The following is a 21,527-nucleotide window of genomic DNA, read 5'->3' as shown; positions in this document are numbered from 1 at the left end:
GAGGTGGATGGACCTAGAGTCTGTCCTACAGAGTGAAGTAAGTCAGAAAGAGAAAAACAAATACCATATGCTAACACATATATATGGAATCTTAAAAAAAAAAAAGAAAATGGTTCTGAAGAACCTAGGACAGGACAGGAATAAAGACGGCGCAGGTGTAGAGAATGGACTTGAGGATGCAGGGAGAGGGAAGGGTAAGCTGGGATGAAGTGAGAGAGTGGCATGGACATACACACACTACCAAATGTAAAATAGATAACTAGTGGGAAGCAGCCGCATAGCACAGGGAGATCAGCTCGGTGCTTTGTGACCACCTAGAGGGGTGGGATAGGGAGGGTGGGAGGGAGACGCAGAGAGAGGAGATATGGGGATTTATGCATATGTATAGTTGATTCACTTTGTTATAAAGCAGAAACTAACATACCATTGTAAGGCAATTATACTTCAATAAAGATGTTTTAAAAAAAAAGGGTAACCTTGGGAGGTTGAGATGAGTGAGATGGGACGGTGGGGATCTGCCAGGGGCTCCTGCAGCCTGCATAGGCCCTTTGAGCTCACACACCTGTGCTGACCTGTAGGCAGTTGATTCCTTTGCTCTCGCTCTCTCCCCATCCAATCAGTTGCCATGTCCTACCCATTCCATCCTCTTACTGCTCCGCACCCAGATGGCATCACTGGGTGGCAAGCAGGGACTTTGGTGTTACCTGAGAAACCTCAACTGAGCTCCTGAGTAAGCTTGGGAATTTCAGTGTTGGGGGGATTTTTTGTTCACAGAAAAAGTTCCCTGTGAGTACTTGTTATTTAATTAATATTCATTGTATTACAGCAGCTTTAAAAAAAAAAAGTAGTCATTCTTAAGCATTTAAGTTCAATTTACAAACCATTATTCTATTTCTATGCAGTCACTTTTAAGGGGCTTTTGATTAATGACCAATCCACTCATACTCAGTTAAATGATCCATCCTATTTGCAAACTTGGTTAATCAAATTATATTCAACACTTTACATACGACTTACTAATTTAACACATTCAATTTCCTTTTTTAAACACTTCCATTGCCTGACCTGACAAGAATAAATTTCCAGAGTACTTAAACTACTTTAGAAAATCTAATTTAAAAACTTATACATACAGTGAATCTCAGGATCTCTTACACATTCTGATACCATTTATAAATTTAGTGTAAGAAGACTGGTATGCTTCTCCACAGAAGAGTCATGAGTCTAAAATCAATTACACATTTTTAAATTGAAGTCAAAGGCTAATTTGTTCATACTCTAATATGCCAAAAGAAGTCTCTTCAATGTTATGAACACTGAATACCAAATACATAATGATATGGTTAGACTTCTAAACCTTTGCTGGGTTACAGGCATTTGCCTAGTGAAGGGACAGTCTCCCTCCTCAGTGAATTGGGGTGACTTCCTTCAGCGTACTGTGCCATCTCAGGAGCAAAGGTTTCATATTGTGGCAGAAACTGCTGGGTCCCAATATCCATGCTCTCCTTCCTCCTTAGAAATACAACTTTAGTTTCCAAACTGGCATTCGGCCACCTGAAATGAAGACAGCATTTCCCAGCCTCCCTTGCAGCTAAGTGCAACCATGTGACTAAGATCTGGCCAGTGAGAGAAGCAGAAATGTTAAGTGCCAACTTCAAGAAACCTTTCTGAAAAGGCAACTGATGCGTGTGTCCTTTCCCCTCGTAAGGTGAATCTTGCCACCTGGACGGTGGGTGTGATGGTTGGAGTCCAGCTACTCTTGGACCCAAAGGACCAGGACCCCCCTAAGGATGGTAGAGTGGTGAGCTGGGAGTATCCTGGGATAGGAGGACTTCATGGAGCAGAAAGTCCATTTCAGCCTGTGGTAGATTGTTAGGAAGATCCCTGCTGTCCCAATGCCCCTGAGCAATGTGACTTTGCCCTCTTCCCATCAAGAGACAAAGTCTATTTCCCTCCCCTGAATCTGTACTGGTCCTGTGACTTGCTTTGATCAGTAACATGTGGTAGAATTGGCATTGGGTGACTTCTAAGGCGAGGCCATGGGGGCCACACACAGCTTCCACATTTGCCCTCTTGAAGTGCTGACCCAAGACCCCACGAGAGGATGAGGGTCCCAGCCGGGATCTCCGAGCTGCAGGGACGAGAGTAAAGCTGAGTGGGACCTCCCAGCCCAGGCTGCCCTCCAGCTGAGCCCAGGAGAACCCCGGGGGAGGAGCTCCTCCAGTGCCCAGAATGGAAGAAATAAACTGGCATTGTTTTCAGCCACTAACTTTTAGGGCACTTTGTTTATGCAGAAAAGGCTGCATAAAACAGCCCTAGGCTGCCCACCTCTGACCTTTTCATGAGAAAGAAACTTTGTTCTTGTTGAAACCATTCTTGTCATGGGTCTCAGGTGAGCTGGGTCCTGATGCACCTGTGGACTAGAGGTTTACACTGGGATGTGACACCGCAGCGTCCAGGGTGATTCCCTCTGGCTGCTGACAGACAGGCTGAGCCTTTTTTGAATTGGTTGCCATGACAAAAAGGGACTCCATTTCCTCTGAAGAGGAAATTGTCTCTTGGACAATTAGATTCTGGCCATACCCATTACCTAATTCTGGCTGATCTGAAACTACAACCCCCCACTCCAAACTCCCCGCCTTGCCCAGGAGGTCAAAGCTGACTTCCTCCACTAATCTCCTTACAGCCTAATTAAATTCTTACCCTTGCTGTCTGCCCAGGCTTAGCTCAGATAGATATTCAGAGGCTACCGTTTGGATTCTGCATCTCTCTCTTTCCGTGCTCTCTGCTACATCATCCCTGAAGTTGAGTTAGACAGGACGGTGTGCCTTCTCCTGCACTGAGCCTCAGTTTCCTGATCTGTAAACAGAGACTGGATCAGACCTCATGAGGTTGCTGGGAGATCCCTGAGAAAACGTCTGCAAACACCTTGCAGTTCTCAGCCCCTTCGCTCTGTGCTTTAAGTCCCCGAATGACATTCCTGAGCGCTGGCAATAAAATCTCAGTGCTCGCTGCGACCTGGAGGCCTGGCTGGCTCTCCACCTCCGCCACTGCACACACCACACACTGGGCTCACCCTCTTCCTCAAGCCCCTGTGTGTTCCTACCTCAGGGCCTTTGCCCTTGCTGTTCCTTCTGCCAGGGATATTCTCCCCTCAGCTCTTCCATGGCTGGCTCCTTCCCCACCCTTCAGGCCTTATTTTAGGTCTTCCCTGATCGTGTTGTCAAAAGAGCCAGCCCGTCCCATCTTATCCCAACCCATCAGAGGTAAGAAAAATAACCTTAATAATTAAATTATAACTTTGATAAAAATTAAAGCTCTTAGTTGAAAACATGTGCACACAAAAACCTGCACACAGATATTTATAGCAGCTTTATCCATAATTGCCAAAACCAAGATGTCCCTTGGTAGGTGAATGAAAAAATAAACTGCAGTACATCTGACAATGGAATATTATTCAACACTAAAAGGAAATGAGCTATCAAGCCATGAAAAGACATGAAGGAATCTTAAATGCATATGACTAAGTGAAAAAAGCCAGTCTGAAAAGACGACACACTGTGTAAGTCCAACTACATAACATTCTGGAAAAGGTAAAACTGTGGAGACAATAAAAGATCAGTGGTGGTTAGGGAGTGAAACTATCAATATTATTCTCTATGATACTGGAGTAGTAGATACACGTTATTATACATTTGTAAAAACCCATAGAAAATACAGCACAAGGAGTGAACCCAAATAATAATGTATCAATATGGGTTCATCAGTTGTAACAAAGGTATCACACTATTGCAAGACGTTAATAACAGAAAACTGTGTGTATTGGGGGAGATGAAGGGGTATATGGGAACTCTGTACTTTCATTCATTTTCCTCTGTAAACCTAAAACTAAAACAATAAAATGTATTAATTTTTTAAAAATTAAAGCATTAACAGCACTTGTATAGTTAAAATGGGGTTTTACTGTCATGGTCTCATCCTCTAGAGCATGAACCCCAGAAGAACAGGAAGCTGGCCTTTAGTCCCCATGAAGAACAATGACTGAGCGAGTCAACTGACAGCACAAGGCAGCATCCGTCCCATGGAAAGGCATAGCAGCACTGCTCCAACACTTAAAACCCTCAGAGTAAATTCCAAACTCACTGCCAAGCGCACAAAGCCATGATCTCAGGCTCCCTCAGCCCTCAATGAAAACCACTCCCTCAGCGATGATGGCCCCAGCTTTGCCACCAGGAACCCAAAGGAGAAAGTTTATAACACGCTTTGAAACCTTCTGATTCTATTAAAGGGAAAGGCTCCTTCAGATGCTCGTCTTTAACATCCCTCCATGCCTGCAAATCTTCCTTTTCTCTACCAGTCTTGGCCCCATGCTGGTCCCTCACAATATTGTTCTTTGAACCATTGCTATACCATTTCTATTAATAGAATACGATACTGGCTTTCCACTCACGGTAGTAATATAACATTTCCTTCTTTAATCAATTCATTCACAGAAGTTTTTAAAAACTAAGTTGAGGGCTTCCCTGCTGGCGCAGTGTTTGAGAGTCTGCCTGCCGATGCAGGGGACACGGGTTCGAGCCCTGGTCTGGGAAGATCCCACATGCGGTGGAGCAACTAAGCCCGTGTGCCACAACTACTGAGCCTGCGCTCTAGAGACCGCGAACCACAGCTACTGAGCCCACGTGCCACAACTACTGAGCCCGCGTGCCTAGAGCCCATGCTCCGCAACAAGAGAAGCTACTGCGATGAGAAGCCCGCACACTGCAACGAAGAGTAGCCCCCGTTCGCTGCAACTAGAGAAAGCCCGCACACAGCAATGAAGACCCAACACAGCCAAAAATGAGTAAATAAATAAATATAAAAAAAAAAAAAAGTGAAAGAGATGCTATTAATAACAATGGAGCAAAGGCACAACCTCAGGAATATCCCAGACGTGATGTTCAGTCCCTCTCCCATCAGGAAATACTTGAGTAAATTATAGTGTATCCAATTTGTGAACTATTATGATTATATAGATTTATAAATGACACTTATGAAGGATGTGTAAAAAATGCTTAAGACATATAATGCTAAATGAGAAAAGCATATCATTCAGTGTTCAGAGACAAGCAGAGAACCCAGCCTGGGAGGAAATATGCTATAAGTGATCACAGCTATCCCTAAGAGATGGAATCAAAGGCGATATTTTTTTCTTTGTTGGAGGTTTGTGTAGAAATGCGTATTCCTGACCTTGTTCCAGAAAACTCTGATTCAGCATATCTGAACATGTCACTTCTTTGCTTAAAATCCTCTACTTACTCACTTGTTCTTAAAATAAAGCCTACCCATCACGGCATGACCTTCAGGTCTTGCATGATCAAGCTTCCTCTCCATGTCCCTGCTCAGCGCCCTGGCTTTCCTCTAGACTCTCCTGTGCGCAGTGCTCCTCTCACCTCTGCCCAAGCTCCTTCCACTGAAAACCCTCCCTGCACCCACCGACATTCCCACCTGGCCAACCCCTGCTCTTCCAGATCTCAGTTTCAAAGTGGCATCTTCAGGCCCCTGTTCTCCAGCCCTGCAGCTCCCTTTGTTACACACTCATCCCCAGAGTAACTCTTCATTCATTTTTCATAGTTACTTGCTCTACAAGGTCTTCCCTGCTGAGGGCAAAGATTATCCGTGTTTGGATCCCCACCGGGCCTTGGCCCTGGGGCTCAGTAAACACTTGATATCTGAACACTGATGCTTTGCTGAGTTTTTCAAATGTTCCCAAGTGGGCGAGAGACACTGTCGTTATCTGTGAAGTCGATAAGACAATCGAATGGTAGTACTCCCTAGTGCATTAGAATGTAATCCGATTTGCAAAAATTTGATTTACACACTTTCCAGTGACCCATCTTTTATGTAAAGCAAGTTCAAGGACTTTTCTCCCCTGAAGTTCAAAGCTCAAACTCCTGAGCCTACATTTTTAAAGGTTGAGATGGGTCGGGGGTGGGGAGTGTTTGCTGTGAACTGGCTTCTGCAGACTGATTTCTTAAGTGCAACCCACCACCACTGAGTCCTGAGAGCTTGCTGCTGCCTGACTGTGGGCCTGATGCCCATCTCTGTCTGTCAGGAGAGAATGCTGTGCCTGGGGCCTTCCAGGAAAGAAAAGCTCCCATGTCATTCCTGATACCATGCATCCCTCACGTTCACTTTGTTTTTTGTTTTTTTGTTTTTTTGTTTTTTGCGGTATGCGGGCCTCTCACTGCTGTGGCCTCTCCCATTGCGGAGCACAGGCTCCGGACACGCAGGCTCAGCGGCCATGGCTCACGGGCCCAGCTGCTCCGCGGCATGTGGGATCTTCCTGGACCGGGGCACGAACCCGTGTCCCCTGCATCGGCAGGCGGGCTCTCAACCACTGTGCCACCAGGGAAGCCCCCTCACGTTCACTTTGGACGGTACCATTTGCCAACAGGATCACGGAAAATTTCCTCATGCTCCCTGCAGTCTGCTCTCCACGTGGTAGCCAGGCTGATCCCCCTAAATCCATGTCAGATAATGTCTGTCTTGCACTTATAACCTTCCAGTGTGTCCCCTCATCCAAGGCAAAAAGTCAGGGTCCTTCCCATGGCCCATGAGTGGACAAGAATATCACATACTGCCCAAACCCGGGCACTCCGAGAACCAAGGGGGCTCTGCTAATCCCACGGGGTAACGGTGTAAAACAGGACCCTGTGCTGAGATCCAGGAGGCCCTACGCGATTGGTGCCTGTCTGCTTCTGCAGCCTGTTTCCTATGCTTTGCATTCATTTGTCCCCTTCACTTCCTGACTCTTCTTTACACAACCACAAACCTTCCCTTGGGACTTCGCACTTGCTGCTCCCCTGCCTGGAATGCTGCCCTGACCACTCATACCCACAACACTCCCCCTACCTCCCACACAACCCTGGTCAACTGTCCCCCCTTCAGACAGGCCTTTGTGACCCCTCTGAGTAACACCTCCTGCCCATCATCACTGGCATCCCCTTACCCTTTTATTTTCCTGCACAGCCCCCATACCCAACCAGAAACATTGACGCATTCCTTCATTTATAGGTGATTGGTCTTTCCCAGTAGAATGTGAGCCCCACGAAATAGGGACTCTGCCTATTCACCACTGAATGCCCTGCCTTTACCCCAGGGCAGGGTATACAGCAGGTGTTCAATAAACACTCATCAGGTTATGGGATGCATTTGAGTGAGGAGGGCATTTTAGCACTAATTACACAACAACTTTGGGCCATGGTCCCTGCATCTTCTCATGTGACCCCCCCCCCACTACCTGCCAGGGTAGGACTCATCACCCCATTTTCAGGTAAGGAAGCTGAGGGTCCTTTGCTTTGCTCATCAGTTATTGACTCAGTGCCTGAAGCGGGGCAGGTATTACGTGTCAGTTCTCGAGAGGACAAAAGCCCTGATGATACCATCACATGGTTTTACAGATGAGAAATCTGTGTCCTGGAGAATTCAAAACCCATCTCCCACAGCCAGTTAGCACAGCCGGAACCACACTCAGACCCCAGGTCCCCAGACTCTCAGCCCAGGGCTCCTTCTCCAAATTCACATGCCGCATGGATATTACCAGTGACAGGAGAGCGCTCCTGAGTCTCCCAGCACCACGGCAGGTCCCTCAGGAGCTACCCTGGGGTAGTGGGGAGTTAAGAGTGAGACAAGAGGGTATTTTCAGATGGCAACACTCAAAGATGATTAAGGAGGAGGGGAGCCCCGGGGACAAAGAATAATGGGGCTTGGCTTAAGTTAGAGACAAGACAAAGAGGGTGGGAGTGCAACTCATGTGCAAATTTACATATTATAAGAGTAATTACAAATCTTTGTTATCAATCTCCACTGCTATAATGGGAGACGACAGGGACCCAGCACATGAATCAGAGATGCCGAAGTGACAACTATTAGGGCACCATTGTTCCTGACACTGTCATGGGGATTTTGTTGTCTTCAGCTTTTGGGCCTTTAATTAATAAGCCTCATCACTGGGCTCGTTGTGTGAAGGGCTTGGAGTTGGGGTGGGGGAGGGGTGAACCAAATGCGAGGGATCATGGGATTGTCATGATCATTATGACAAGAATTTCCTCACTGGAGATGGCGTAAGGCGTTGTCGTGGATACTGGGTGCTTATTAATAACACGCTCATTTAAGGTTACCGGGATGTAGGCATCACTTAACCAACGCCTGTTCTGTGATCACTGCCCAGTGGCCTTGGTGACACGAACAAAGAACAAGAACTCCACAGGGCCTGTGATGTCTTTATTCCAATTCTTCCTCTGGCTTGCTCTCCATCGTCACAAACAGCTCATAAAAAAAGATCACCCCTCTGGGATGCTAGAAATGTTCTATATTGCAATCTGAATGGTGGTCACATGAGTGTGTACATATGTAAGAATCCACTGAGCTGCACACTTAAGATTAAGTACACTTTACAGCAGGTAGGCTAAACTTGATTTTTTTTTTTTTTTTTTTTTGCGGTACACAGGCCTCTCACTGTTGTGGCCTCTCCCGTGGCGAAGCACAGGCTCCGGACGCACAGGCCCAGCGGCCATGGCTCATGGGCCCAGCCGCTCCGTGGCATGTGGGATCCTCCCGGACCAGGGTGCGAACCCGTGTCCCCTGCATCAGCAGGTGGACTCTCAACCACTGCGCCACCAGGGGAGCCCTATAACTTGATTTTAAAAAAAAAAAATTTTTTTAATGTCCTTTTCTTACCACCAGAAGAATTTTGTCCTTTCTGAGCAAGGTGTGCGCCTTGCTCAGGTGACATCTGGAATAACATAATCAGAGGCACCGCCCCTCAAGAGGGGGCAGCAACAAGTGTCACACACCCCTGTGTGTCAGATGTGTCACAGACTTTACATTACTAACTCCTCACCTCTGTTCAGAGAAGTCAATATTTTTCTCCCCATTTGACAGATTGGAAACTGAGGCTCAGTGAAGAACAGTGGCTTGCCCAGAGCCACCCAGGTAAGTGGGATCTGAGCCCAGGTCTCTGTGACCCCTCCCTGGCCACACTCTTTCCACCTTATGTGGACAACCCTCCTTGACCAAGAGAAATTCGTCCAAAAAAGGGAGTCCAGAACAATAGCGTTCTAGAATCCTTAGCATATGGAGAAAATTTTAAAACCAAAAAGAGGAGTGTTTCTTGTTAAAAAAAAAAAAAAGGTCGCAAAGTAGTGGTCTCTGAGAGTAATGTGTCTCATCCTGAACACATTATTGTTTGTTCTGCTCAGTACTTAAAAAAAAAATTACTTGCCTACATTGAAAAAAACCCTGCAACCTAAATTTCTACAGTCTTAAAAATCAAATCTGGCTACTCTAGGCCCACATTCCCCTGGTACACACCCTCGAGTTTTCCCTAGCCCACACCCAGCCACTCTCACTCAATAGGGTGGTGACCATCCTGTCTGGTGGACTGGCATTCATTTGTTCTCCTACTGGGAACCATGCTCCAATTTTCCTCTCAAGAAGCACCCCCTTTCCCACTCCTCGTCCAGCTCCTTTGAGTTTGGTTGAATCCAACTCTGGCTCGGGTGGTGATCACGTGGTTCATTTCTGACCAATCAGAGCATCATAGTAATCTGTGCGTAATGATGGGCATTAGCTCAGAATTGGACATTTGACCCATTAAGAGCCCATGAGGTGCAGTGAAACTCTAGCTGGGATTTGCTGTGAGAATAGCATGCTAGACTTGAACCTGCCTGGTATAGCCTGGAGCTGCTGTCAGCCATCTTAAAAGCATGTCCAACACAGAGGAGAGTAGAGGTGCTAGTGTCCTTATTGAGCCCCTGGATCAAGCTCTACCTGAAGCTAAAGATCCTGTCTCTTTCTTTTGTGTGAGCCAACAAGTTCCCCTTTTTTGTTTTTCCTTTGCTTCTTTAACCTATTTGAGATGTTTAGGAGCCATGTGTTTGCAAGTAAAAGAAAAGTCTTCCTTAGAGAATCTCCTGGGCTAGCAGACAGCAGGATCAGGACCCAATGGGTAAAAGTGACAGAAACCTAAATTTTAGCCCAAGATAAAGATGGAACTTTCCAGTATGGAATCACTAAGCAGTAGCAATATGTTGTAAAGTCCAAGTCAATGAAAGTGTTCGAGCAGACTGAAATTTCTTATCAATGTGTCAAATTTGGCACAGGGTAGGTCATTGGAGGAGATAATCCCAAACTTAGGTTCCTTCCAACTTGATCCTATGACTATCAAGGATGGAATATTCCTTGAGAAGGATTTCCTGAATACCTTAGGGAGATTCCTCCCCTACCCATGTTATCCATTATTACCAAATCCCAATTGTTTCCTTTACAACAATTACCAATATTTTAAATTTCATTTAAATTTATTTTGAATTTTATATTTATATTTGTTTACTTGTTTTTTTTCTGTCTCCCCCACTAGGCTATAAATTCCATAAGTGCTGAGACCTTATCCATCTTATTTTCCTGTACCTCCAGCACCTGGCAAAAGGCTTTCAATTACTTTGTTGAATGAATGAGGGAATGAATGAGATCTCCCTGACTCTGCATTTTCTATGAAGTCACTAAGAAAGCCAGTGTCCAAGTGGAAGCCATGAGGTCTGTAGCCACTGAATCTTCTAGCTCTACTTAAAGACATCTATGCCATTTAAAGAAAGATGTCATTTTAGTAAAGGACATTGTGCCACCCATTCTCTAGAGTATTCTTCATCCCTAGCACACTCCCCCTTGTCTGGAAACACTTGTCCCTCCTGCCTGGTCAGCCAGCATAGGAGACAGCACCCCTCTTTCCTTTCCCCACTGTGTTGCTGGATGCTTGTGCTTTGTCACTGTTCCTTAAGACAATGTAAGAAAGAAAACTCTCATTTACTGAGTGCTCACTATGTCCTAGGAGCTTTGCATATTTGATCACACCTAACCCTCACAGCCACCTTAAAAAATTGGTATTGTTCATCTTTATTCTACAGAGGAGGGAACAAAGGCTCAGAGAGGTCAAATGACTTACTCAAGGTCAAACAGATTTTCAACTTTTCAACAAACTTTAGGGCTATGGCACCCTAAGTTTGTGCTCTTTCTGTTATCCTACATTTAGTTTTCTGACTTGAATGTGTGCGTATGTGTATATGTATATTTTTTCATTCCCCAGCACTCTTTTCTGCAAAAGATCTAATCACTCTTGGGCACTAAGGTGCACGTGTGTGTGCACGCACACACACACACCACACACACACACATCAGCGTCTTTCTTTTATTTATTGTACTGGAGGAGTTGGAAATAACACAGGCTTGCTAAGGACTAAGGAAATTCCAAGTAAATTGCAAAAATGGGGTGTTGAAAAGCACACAAAGTAACTCGAAAACAATCTATACATTTCAGAACATCATGAGAGGTGAGGGTTGTGCATGAAGAGGTGTGCTCAGTAGCATCTTATACAAAATAACCAAACTCATGTTCATTTCCTCCCCATTCAGACCAGCTTCCTGGATCCACAAACCAAACCACAGTGCCTGGGGACAAGAGAGAGAAAAAGAGAGAAAGGGAGGGAGGGAGGGAGGGACAGAGAGATTGAGAGATTTGAGAGAGACAGACAGAGACAGAGAAAGGCAGAGAGACAGAGAAGAGGACTTAGATTAAGGTCCCTGCCTCTGCTTCCGGGTTATTTGAATCAAGGGAACTCATTTGTCCTCAAGCATTTAATCATTTCATTCCTCTTTCTAGTTTTATTCTGAGGCATTAAGAGGGCCTTTTCCTCTTTCTAGCTGTTGCTTCTGGATTCCCTTACCCAAGGCCCAATGCATATGTTTGTCCAGATGGCTTGGACTCTTGGAGGCTGATTCCGCTACTCAAGAACATGGCTGTGCTTAACCTCATCAACTTGACTCAGCGTCGGTTCATCCTGGGGCTGGAGTGTGATACCAATCAGTTTAATTTGTTTAATGAGGGGTGAGGGAACTGGTCCACATTTTGAGTCTGTTGCACAGAACAAATTGGTTTGCCTCGCTCCCCCTCTCGATCGTTTCAGCATTCAGAAGGCGAGCTGCTCTCATTAACATTTTCCGAAAGGGATTTTCACTCCCTTCCTCTCCTGTGAGAAGTTGGACGCTGTCCAGCGTACCAACGTGGACTGGAGTTCAGGAACTGGGTTCTCAAAAGGTGTGTTTCTAAACAATGTGAACTCAGAGTACAATGACTGAACATTTAACCCACTGGGAGCCCGAACTCTCTAGTGTAGGAACACCTGCTCCAATAAAAGGCAACGTTTAAGCTTTTTACCTAAAGCACGGTCTCCATTGTAGGGAGATCTTTTGAGGTCTGAGAATAAAATGTTAGGATTTTTATTTATCTATCTTGTTTTAAATTTCTACCTCTTGTATGTTTTATGATACACGCATATACTATCTAAATGAATATATCTGTATGAGAGGGAGAATGCTTCTGAGAGGGGCATTGATCAGAATGCCTGATCATAGATCCAGAGAGATCAAGAGGTCAGTCTGGATTCCTGGAGTTGGAGAGTCACATGAATGGGATTGATACCAAAAGCTGCTGCTGCTGGTAGTTTTAGAGTTGTAGGGCTGGAGCCAAGCGCTAAGCCTATTGGAGAGGGGAACCTCCATCCTCCCGCCTCACTGACCCAGACAAACACTGCACCCAGGCGGAAGAGAGGCAGGCTAGCTTTGGGTGTCTTATAGACAATGCTGAACTGAGCGTAGGGATGGGGGCTATAGGGACAGATGAATGCGTTCGCTCCAATCTGGAAGGGCATTACGGGAAGCTCCTGACTCAACTCCACGATGGAGAGGTGTTTACACATCAAAAAGCTCTTCGTAATAGGCATTGGGGTCTTCCTGAGACCGAGTAACCACCTTGAACTGGCGCCGGAGAAAACCGCCATAGCGCTTCTGGTTGTCCCACTTGAGCTTGGGACGGATGCGTCGTAAGAATCCCCCATAGCGCTTGTACAGGTCCTCATGGCCCACCTTATCCCCATCTCCAGCCGCCTCTGAGCTCCTTTTGGGGTATTTGCGCAAAAAGCCCCCGTAACGTTTGACCTGCTCCTTGGGGTCCTCCTCATCGGAATCCAGTGTTCCAGCCTCCATGGCACCATCGTTCGGCTGGGCCCCCCCAGTCAGCTCAGACTCTGCTTCCTCCCCCAACCTGCCAGAGAGACCCCTGAGCTTCTCCGCCAGGCTGCTGCTTAGATCATTCTCCTCTGCTGGGGTTCTGAGAAGGAGCCCGTTTTTCTCCAGCTCCTTCCAGGAGGGCCCCGCGTGCTTCGCCAGCTCACTATAGGACTCTTCCAAAGCTGCCTTGCTCTCCAAGTCTCCCTTGCCATTAAGCCCGAGGGTGAAGGGAGTGAGGGAAGACAGAAGGCCCTGGCACCTCTCCCACTCCTCAGCGGGCTGCAGGGCGGCCTGGCATTCCAGGGAGCAAATCTGAAAAAGACCCCAAAAGACCACAGTGGTAATACCACCACCATCAAACTGTCAAACTACAAGCCCCTGCCCCAGAGAGTCCCCTGTCCAGGTCTGAGAAAATTAGAAAACCATTACTGAGCCCCGGGCTGCCCACTTTAATGCTCCCAGTGGTACATAGAGGTAGGTGAATTTGTGCTCATGTGGAGAATGAAGAAACAGACGTGGAGAGGTGAAACAGCTTTCCCAAGGGCACCTGGCTACAGGTGACATTGCCAACACTGGAGATAAGATCTTCCCGTAGCACTCTGCCGTGCTCACCCATAATCTTCCACTTCTGACTCCAGAGGGAATAGTTGGTTCTCCCAACCTTTCCTAGGTGTGAAGGATGCTGCAAACACCTTATAGAGGGGATCAGAAGCGATGCAGAACGGTGGAAAGAACACATGTGAGGGGATGTTTAAGGGTTCATCAAACCTGGAGGGATGATAGTATCTACTTCATAGCAGTAGGGAGGAGTTAAACGTGAAGATGGTGATGACGATAACAATGACCACAAGGACAATACTAGACAGTACTGGAACTTGGACATTGTATATTCAATACTTTGCATCCTCAGTTCATGGAATCACCCCCATTTTGCAGATGAGGAAACTAAGGCTCAGAGAGGGGGTTCCAGGGTCATGGAACTAGAAATTGGCAGAACGAAAGCTCATATTATGTACCTCTACTCTAGCTTGTCTGCTGTCATGGGAGAGGCACAGGGAGAAGTTTGACTCACAGTAAAGCCAGCAAGGCCAGCCAAGAGATGCTAAAGCCCCAGGAGAGGAGTCAGGCTTGGATCCTGACAACCAGATCCTGGCATCTAGGGGTGGTGAAAAGAGCTCCTTCCCTGCGAGTGACTAGGTCTGGAGGTGCCTATCGGCCTGGTGGTGAGAAGCTCTGAAAAGTTCATCTAGGGCTGCTGACTCCCAAAGTCAGCACCACCTCATAAATGACACTCCTTGTTACCAGGCAACAGGCTCCCTGGAAACCTGAGCTCCGGTCCCAAACCTGAGTGAACCCATGGTGGTAAGATCTGGGGTGGGGACAGGAAGCTGGAAAACAAAGTCCCTGGCACCCAGGCTGACCACGGCAGGACATGCCTTGCACAGGTGGGATGAGTCTATAGGACAGGCTCACAGCTGCCCAGGCCTGCTACCTTCCCTCTCTGGGCTCCACACACAGATGGTCCCTTCCATCTGTGGAAACTCACAGGAGTCCCTGAAACTCACCAGAGAGTTGATGGGTTTGGGCCCATCCTGGGTCTTCACAACGCACAAGGAGCACTGGGACAGGCAGTCTGCTGTGGCGGAGGGGAGCGCAAGGAGGCAGGCAGCCAGCACCAGCCCCTGCCACGCCATTCTGTCTTGGCTCTTCCCGCTGGAGAGGGAGAAAGAGGAAATGAAATCTGTGATTGCCTACTCTGTGGGGTGTGTCCTGAGCCTGCAAAGCCAGCTCCTGCTGGCAGCGCTGCACTGCAAGGCAATCGCTCTTGTTCCAGTGGGACAGTCAAGACAACAGAGGTCCAGGGAGGAGCAGTGGGTACCCAAGGCCAACGGCCAAGGAAGGGAACTAACACGTGCTGAGTGCCTGCAATGTGCTAGGAGCTTTCCTACGTGTTCACATTCAATCTGCACAACTCTTAATGTGGGTTGTGCTATTAAACAGATGGGAAAGTTGAGGCTCAGAGAGGGGAAGTGATTGCTGCCACAGCTAGGAAGTGGACAAAGATCTGTCAGGCATCAAAACCCACTCTGACCACGCACCCGCCAGTAGACACGTGGCTATCTGCTTTTCTGTGTTCTCTGAGGCTTCCATCCCCTTCCCTTTTCCCCTGCTCCCCAAGCTGTCCCCAGCTCAGTCCTTTCTGCTGTGGACCTTTCCCACCCCAGCACTTCTCCTTACTCCAGCCATAGCTCCACCTTCACCTGTCTCCATGCTGGCCCCCTGCCTCCAGCTCCTTCTCTGGTTCCTCCTGCCCACCTTGAAATGCCTTTCTCAGCATATCAATGCTGGGATCAGACCCATTGGGCTGGGTCAGGTCTGGCCCTTCTCCTAAATGTCAGGGACACCCTCAATTCCATCCCTACACCCAAGTCTTCAGCTCTGGGTTCCGACCACATCCAGCTACCTGTACTTCCCCTAATGAATGGATCAGCACCTGTCCCACCTCTGGCCTTTTGCATGCTAGTCCCTCTTCCTGGAAAACCCTGCTCTCCTCTTCTGTTACCTATTGTTTAGGTCCTAGAGTAGATATCACCTCCTCCAGGCAGCTTTCCCTGACCTCCTAGGCTGGAAATGATGTTTCCCCTTGGTATTATCCCAGAAACTAGTGCCTCCTCCATTAAAATAGTCCACTACTTGGTAATTACCTATGTGAGTCTTCAGACTTTGGTTTTGTGAAGGCAGGAGCTGTGTCTTGTTTTCATCTCTGAAATACTTTCTCTGTGTTCCTCAAACATGCCAGGCTTGCCCCTACCTCAGGACTTTGCACTTCCTGTTTCTCCATCTGCGGTACTGTGGCCTCAGATTTCCACATGGCTCACTCCTTCTTGTAACTGAATGAATTCAGTGTCCCATCACCAGGGAGACATTTGCTGACGTTTGGCACAGCTCACTGGGTCTCTCTCACATCCCCGTGCTTTGTTTGCATCGGAACGCTCACCATCTCAGACTGTCCTACCGTTTGATGCTTGCCGTTGTTGTTGTTGATTATCGTCTCTCCACTAGAATATTAGCTCCCTGTGGGCACAGACCCTAACTGGCATAGTCCCACGGTAACCAGCACCCACAAACCTGACCAGCATATAGTAGGCCCTCAATAAATCCTAGGCAGATGAATTAACGCTTCACAAAGAGCCTATTAAAAGCTGTCCCTTCCGTAGCTAGCTCCTTATAATCCAAATATCAAGATGCAAAGCTGTCAAACGGGGGGTACAGTGAAGAACTCCCAACTGGAAATGGGCAGTTTCTCCAAGACACCACCCCGGGAATGGCTGCCACTCTCTTCCCACCCTGGTCCCTGTAGCCTGCAGCCTCCATCGCTGCTCTCAGGTACGGCTGTCCTCCCTCCCCTCTCCTAGTTCCCCTTCCTGCACACTGCCCTGTTTCCTCAGGTGATGAGGGGGGTTAGAAGACTCCACCCATGGCCCCAGGGCCCCATGCCATAGCCCAGAGCTAGTCTCAGAGCACACAGTAGGCTCCCCTCCAAAGCATGCCTGACGAGGAGCCCAGGCACCATTGATGGAGCCACTACTGTGCTTCAGGCCTTGACTGAGCCCCCATGTCTGTCATCTCATTCATTCCTCCCCGTTGAGGAGGGCACTTTCGGTTCAGTGAATTCCCCATGCCCCTCCCGTGAGTGGTGAAGCTGGTGTGCAGGCACAATGTGTTTGACTCCCCACACATGTGCCCATAAATGACTACAATTTCTAGAGCCACTTTGATTCAATAGCAGCTGAACCCTCCGTGAGGCCCAGAAGGCCCCATGCACAGAGCTGTTACTTGTATATTATTCTCAACCCACCTGCCATCTGTGAGAGGTGGGCATCATTATCCCCACTTGGTAGATAAGAAAGCTGGTGCTCAGAGAGGACTGGTGAATCTCCTGAGGTCACACAGCAATTAAAGGCTCTTCTGCCTCTCTTGAGGCTGGGCTAGGTCTGCTCCCCGAAGCAGAGAAGCTCAGAGAAGAAACCTCGGGGAGCTGGTCCTGTGTCCATCCCATGCCTCTCTCCTTCCTCAAGTTTCTCTCACGCTCTGTCAACTGCTGAGCGGATTTGGGTTCCAGGCCAGTGAGCTGTGCCATTTATGTGCAGATACAAAGCCGGCAGCTCATGTTTTCTCTCCTATCAGCGATGGCTGGGCTGGCCTGGTACAAGGTTAGCAAGGTCTTGCTCATCCACTGGGGAGGGGCAGCATCACCACCCTCTAACTCCTGGCCTAAAGCTTCCCGCCCAGCTTGGCTGCTACGGTAGGAAGCTCGATATGAGATCTCGTTGTCCCAGGCAAATACAGTGTCAGCATCCTTTCTTTTCATCCATTTCCTTTATATTTAATAATCATAGTTCTAGCTGATCTGATGGTTGGTGAGCACTCAGGCTGTCCTGAGTGATTCTCATGAACTCACACGGCAACTGTGTGGAGTGGGTACTGTTGTCATGCCCACTTCACAGATGAGGAAACTGAGATAAGACACCTGCAGAGACTCTAGAGCTAGTAAGCAGCAAAGCTGGGATTTGCCTCCAGGCAGTCTGGCTCCAGAGCCCCAAAGCCCACCTTTCTAACCATCCGGTACAGCCCCAGTCCCTTCAATGCACCTCCTCCCCAGCCTCCAGCTCCTCCCTCCTGGCTCCAGAGCCGCCTCCAATTTTGCCCCTGAGACACCCTCCACACAGCAGCCAGAGGACAGTTCTGAATGACAGTGTGACTGCACCCTGCCCTGTGTCCGAGTTCTCCATCCCCCCGAGCCAGGCCCTCCAGGGCTTTCCTGCCGAGGAGAGCTGCCATCGACCTGGCTCACTGTGTGCACAGCCCTGTGTTGAGACCTGTTCGTGTCTCAATGTAAGGGGTCCGCGTAGCAACGCCCAAAGGCTGGGACTGATATTCTCCCCATTCTGCAGTGAGGAAATGGAGGCACAGAGAGGTTACATCATCTGAACAAGGAATCCCAGCAAGGGCACAGCACCCAGACTGGATGTGAGCTCCGTCTGACCTGGACCTGACCAAACCTCCTGCAGTTCTACAACGAATGCGCCCTGTGCCCCATTGGCCCAAACTTTGGCACATGGAGCGCCTTTCTCATGCCGCCCAGCCTCTTTGCTCTCCCTCTGGCCTGGCTAACCCTCATTGTTCTTCAAAACTCAGTCTCGGTGGCCTCCTTCAGGAATCCTGTCTGGATTAGGGTCCTCTTTTGAGCGCGCACAGCTCTCTGTCTATCACATGATTGCCTCTTTCTGAGTCTCCTGCCAGCTCGGAATTTGTAAGTGCAGAGTCCCTGAGGTGAAAGAGTAGGTGTGTTTAAAGATGACCAGGAGGCCAGGGGGATGAGGGAGCACAAGAGAGGAGACGTGGGCAGAGGCCGGATGGTGTCAGCCCTTGCAGGCCAAGGTGGAACTTGCATTTCATTCTAGTGTGATGGGAAAACTAAGGAAGTTTGAGTGATTGATGAATGAATGACTGAACAAATGGTGTCCCTAGCGCCGAATGCAAGGTTAGAACAGGAACAAGAGCTCCACACGCGTGTGTTGAGTGAATAACCAGGCAACCCTGGACCTCTCAGGAAGCCCCTTTGAATTTTTCTGGCTCATACTTTTGTGCCCCCAGAGAAATCTCACAGGTCTGCAGGGCATCTAAAACCAGCACCTGCTAAAGAAATTGGCAAATGTTAATGAAACCATGGAGTGGGTGAGGGGAGGAAAGAGAAGAGGCAGATAGGAAAGGGGAGACAGGAGGGAGGAGGAAACCAGACCAAGGGAGTGAAATAAGGGGGTGGTGGGGGGAGAGGGACAGGGAGGAAGTGAAAACCAGTCAAAGACAGAGCAGCGAGAGGCAGAGGAGAGAGAGCGAGCGCGGGAGGGCCATGAAGAGGGGGAGACACAGAAAGAGCGAAGGGCCGGGGGTGGGGGGTGGGCAGAGAGAAGGAAACAAACAGGAGCATGGAGGCTCCATTCCAACCTTACTTGGGCTACAGGAGATGGGAAAAGAAAGAGGCAAAACGGAGTGATAATATAGGGCCTGCAACCGAGGGAAGCAAAAGAAGTTGAACGAATTAACTGTGTGGATGGCCTACTGCAGGCTGGGGCTGAGAGCTCTGTATCCATGGTCACATCAATCCAATAACAGAGCCTCCTCCGTGCCAGGCTGTGCGTTACCGCTTTACACGTATTATTCTAACCGTCACAACAACAGACACCCAGAATGTTTTCATACCCATTGTACAGGGACAAGACTGAGGCTGGGAGAGAAGTTGCTTGCTCAAGTCCACTTGGCTTGTTAAGTGGCAGAGTTAGGCCTCCAAATGGATCTGCCCGGTCTCTAACAGAGACACATCAGCCCTGCAGTTTTCCTAAGCCATCCTGTTTCCTTCCTTGTGTAGGATAAACAAATTATTGAGCAACGTCAGATGAGTCCCGGGGTGGGGGTTGGGGGGAGAGTTTTCGCCTTTGCTGTGGGGATCAGCTTGGAAGTTGTACATGAGAGATAGCCCTGCTGGCTCATGGTCCCTGACTTGGCAGGAGCCAGGAGAAAAGGAACTTTGCTGTTGATCTCTGTGTAGGACGCAGAAGGGAGCTTGCTGGGTGAGCTCCAGGGGCAGTGAGTCAGTGCGCAGACCCCGGGGAGGGGACAGGGTAGGGGGCTTGCGTGGCCTATGGTGAAGGAGCCTCCTAAGCCCCCCCCCAGAGAAAAACCTCTCCACTTGCAGGTTTAGGAAGCGTTTCCTCAGCCACTACCTAGAGGCACATAGTGACAGCCCAGTGAGAGAGGCTGGTGCGGGAGGACGGTGCTTCTCCCCTCAGGGGAAAGAGCATTTTGGACTCCCCAGCCTCCATAATCACATGATCCAATCTTTATATGAACACATCCCATTGTTTCTGTTTCTCTGCAGAACCCCGATTCCTACAACACCCATCCCATTTGTTTACATAGTGTCTTGGCTGCTTTCATGCGACAAGGGCACAGCTGAGTGTTGAAACGGGGACCACAGGGCCCGGAACACCCAAAATATTTACTATCTGGTCCTTTACAGAAAAAGTTTGCTGACCCCTTTTGTTACGTTTATAACCATTTTATCATTCTAATTACTCTAACAGTGTATTTTAGAGTAATTACTAATTACTCTAAATGTATCTAATTACTCTAACAGTGATTTTCTTGGGGAAATCAGAGCAGGATCACCCCCCTCTCCTAGCCTAGTCTTCTCACCTGTCAATGGGTTTGTATCACCTCCCGGCCGCGGTTCCTTAAGACCCCCCTGGACGGCACCATTTAAAGGCCAACACACTGTAGACCCTTTCTTCACCAGGGGCCCAGAGTTCCTTGAAAGGGAAAGGACTGCTGGCCCTCTTACCTCCTCTTGATATTTCTACATTGTAGTGGGAGGGCTCCGAGGAGCCGCAAGCATCTTTATTTAAAAACCCAGCATGGAATAATAATGGCTTGATTTAACGTCGTAATTACCTCTCTGAGCACTTTATCGCATGTGATTATCCCTATTTGATAGAAGAGGAAATGGGAAAAGGTAGAAATGAAGTCACTGGTTTAAGGTCACATCATGAGTCGGGAGGGAAATGGAGACAGAACTGGGACCTCCCACACCCTGGCCGTGACCCCAGCAAGCACCGTGCTGCTGATCTGTGCCAGGCCCGGGGCCTCCCGCAGACCCTCCAGGGCAGCTTCCAGGTGGAAGAGTGGGGACCACGTGACAGAGCCCCCCAGGGCCCTGAGCACCTGTGTGGCAGAGATGGGATTCTGAGTCCGCCACAGCCCCAGTTTAGGGCACAGTGACGGGCTTGTATCTCAACGACTGCTTCCTCCTCCCCTCAGGAGGCTCCAGTAGGCTGAGCACTAAGCCATGTACTCGATGGGGAAACAGAGACTTGGAAAAGCAAAATGACTGGGCCAAGAGGCCGGGCCACAGGGAGCAGGCTTAGCGTCAGCCTTAGACTAGTCCACAAACCAGCCTGAGCTCTAGGCACTGGGCTCCCCCCACTCCAGCTCACGGTCCTGAAGGCAAGACTGTTCTGGGACTTAAACCCCCCTGGAAAATACATAAAGTTCACCTTTGTGGGTTTCCAGTGGGCTGGCCAACAGAGTCCCCCCAAACTGGAAAATAGTGTTTTTGTTAGGCCTTTAGAGTCATTAACAAAGAATGGATGATCAATCTGGGGGGACGGGGAAGACCACCCTGCAGTTCACGGTCACGGTGTTCATTAAGTGTATTTTTGAAAGAATGTTATTTGAGAGCAAGATTCCTATGGAACTTCCACCCTTTGTTATGGGATGCAATTAAGAGATGGGGAGAAAAGCAGTGGACAGACAGATGGAGGTGAAAAGACAGAGAGAGAGAGAGAGAGAGAGGGAGAGAGAGA

General features: G+C 48.5%; 1 protein-coding gene across 2 annotated transcripts in view; it reads right to left on the bottom strand.

The window, feature by feature from the left end:
- Positions 1–11,237: 11,237 nt before the first annotated feature.
- The window catches only part of PDYN (prodynorphin), a 95,188-nt gene continuing 84,898 nt past the window's right edge, over positions 11,238–21,527 (bottom strand). Inside the window, exons 1-3 of one of the 2 annotated variants that reach the window (XM_024742945.1) lie at positions 15,810–15,859; positions 14,670–14,817; positions 11,238–13,416 (exon numbers count right to left, since the gene is read on the bottom strand). In XM_024742945.1, the coding sequence (XP_024598713.1) occupies positions 12,787–13,416; positions 14,670–14,798 (759 nt within the window). In that variant the 5' untranslated portion in view covers positions 14,799–14,817; positions 15,810–15,859 and the 3' untranslated portion in view covers positions 11,238–12,786. Of the gene's footprint in view, positions 13,417–14,669; positions 14,818–15,809; positions 15,860–21,527 lie in introns of those variants that run through there. The other variant, XM_024742947.1, reaches the window with a different exon arrangement.

This window comes from Neophocaena asiaeorientalis, unplaced genomic scaffold, assembly GCF_003031525.2.
Source record: "Neophocaena asiaeorientalis asiaeorientalis breed wild unplaced genomic scaffold, Neophocaena_asiaeorientalis_V1.1 scaffold82, whole genome shotgun sequence".
NCBI lineage: Eukaryota > Metazoa > Chordata > Mammalia > Artiodactyla > Phocoenidae > Neophocaena > Neophocaena asiaeorientalis.
This window is presented reverse-complemented; position numbering and strand designations above follow the sequence as displayed.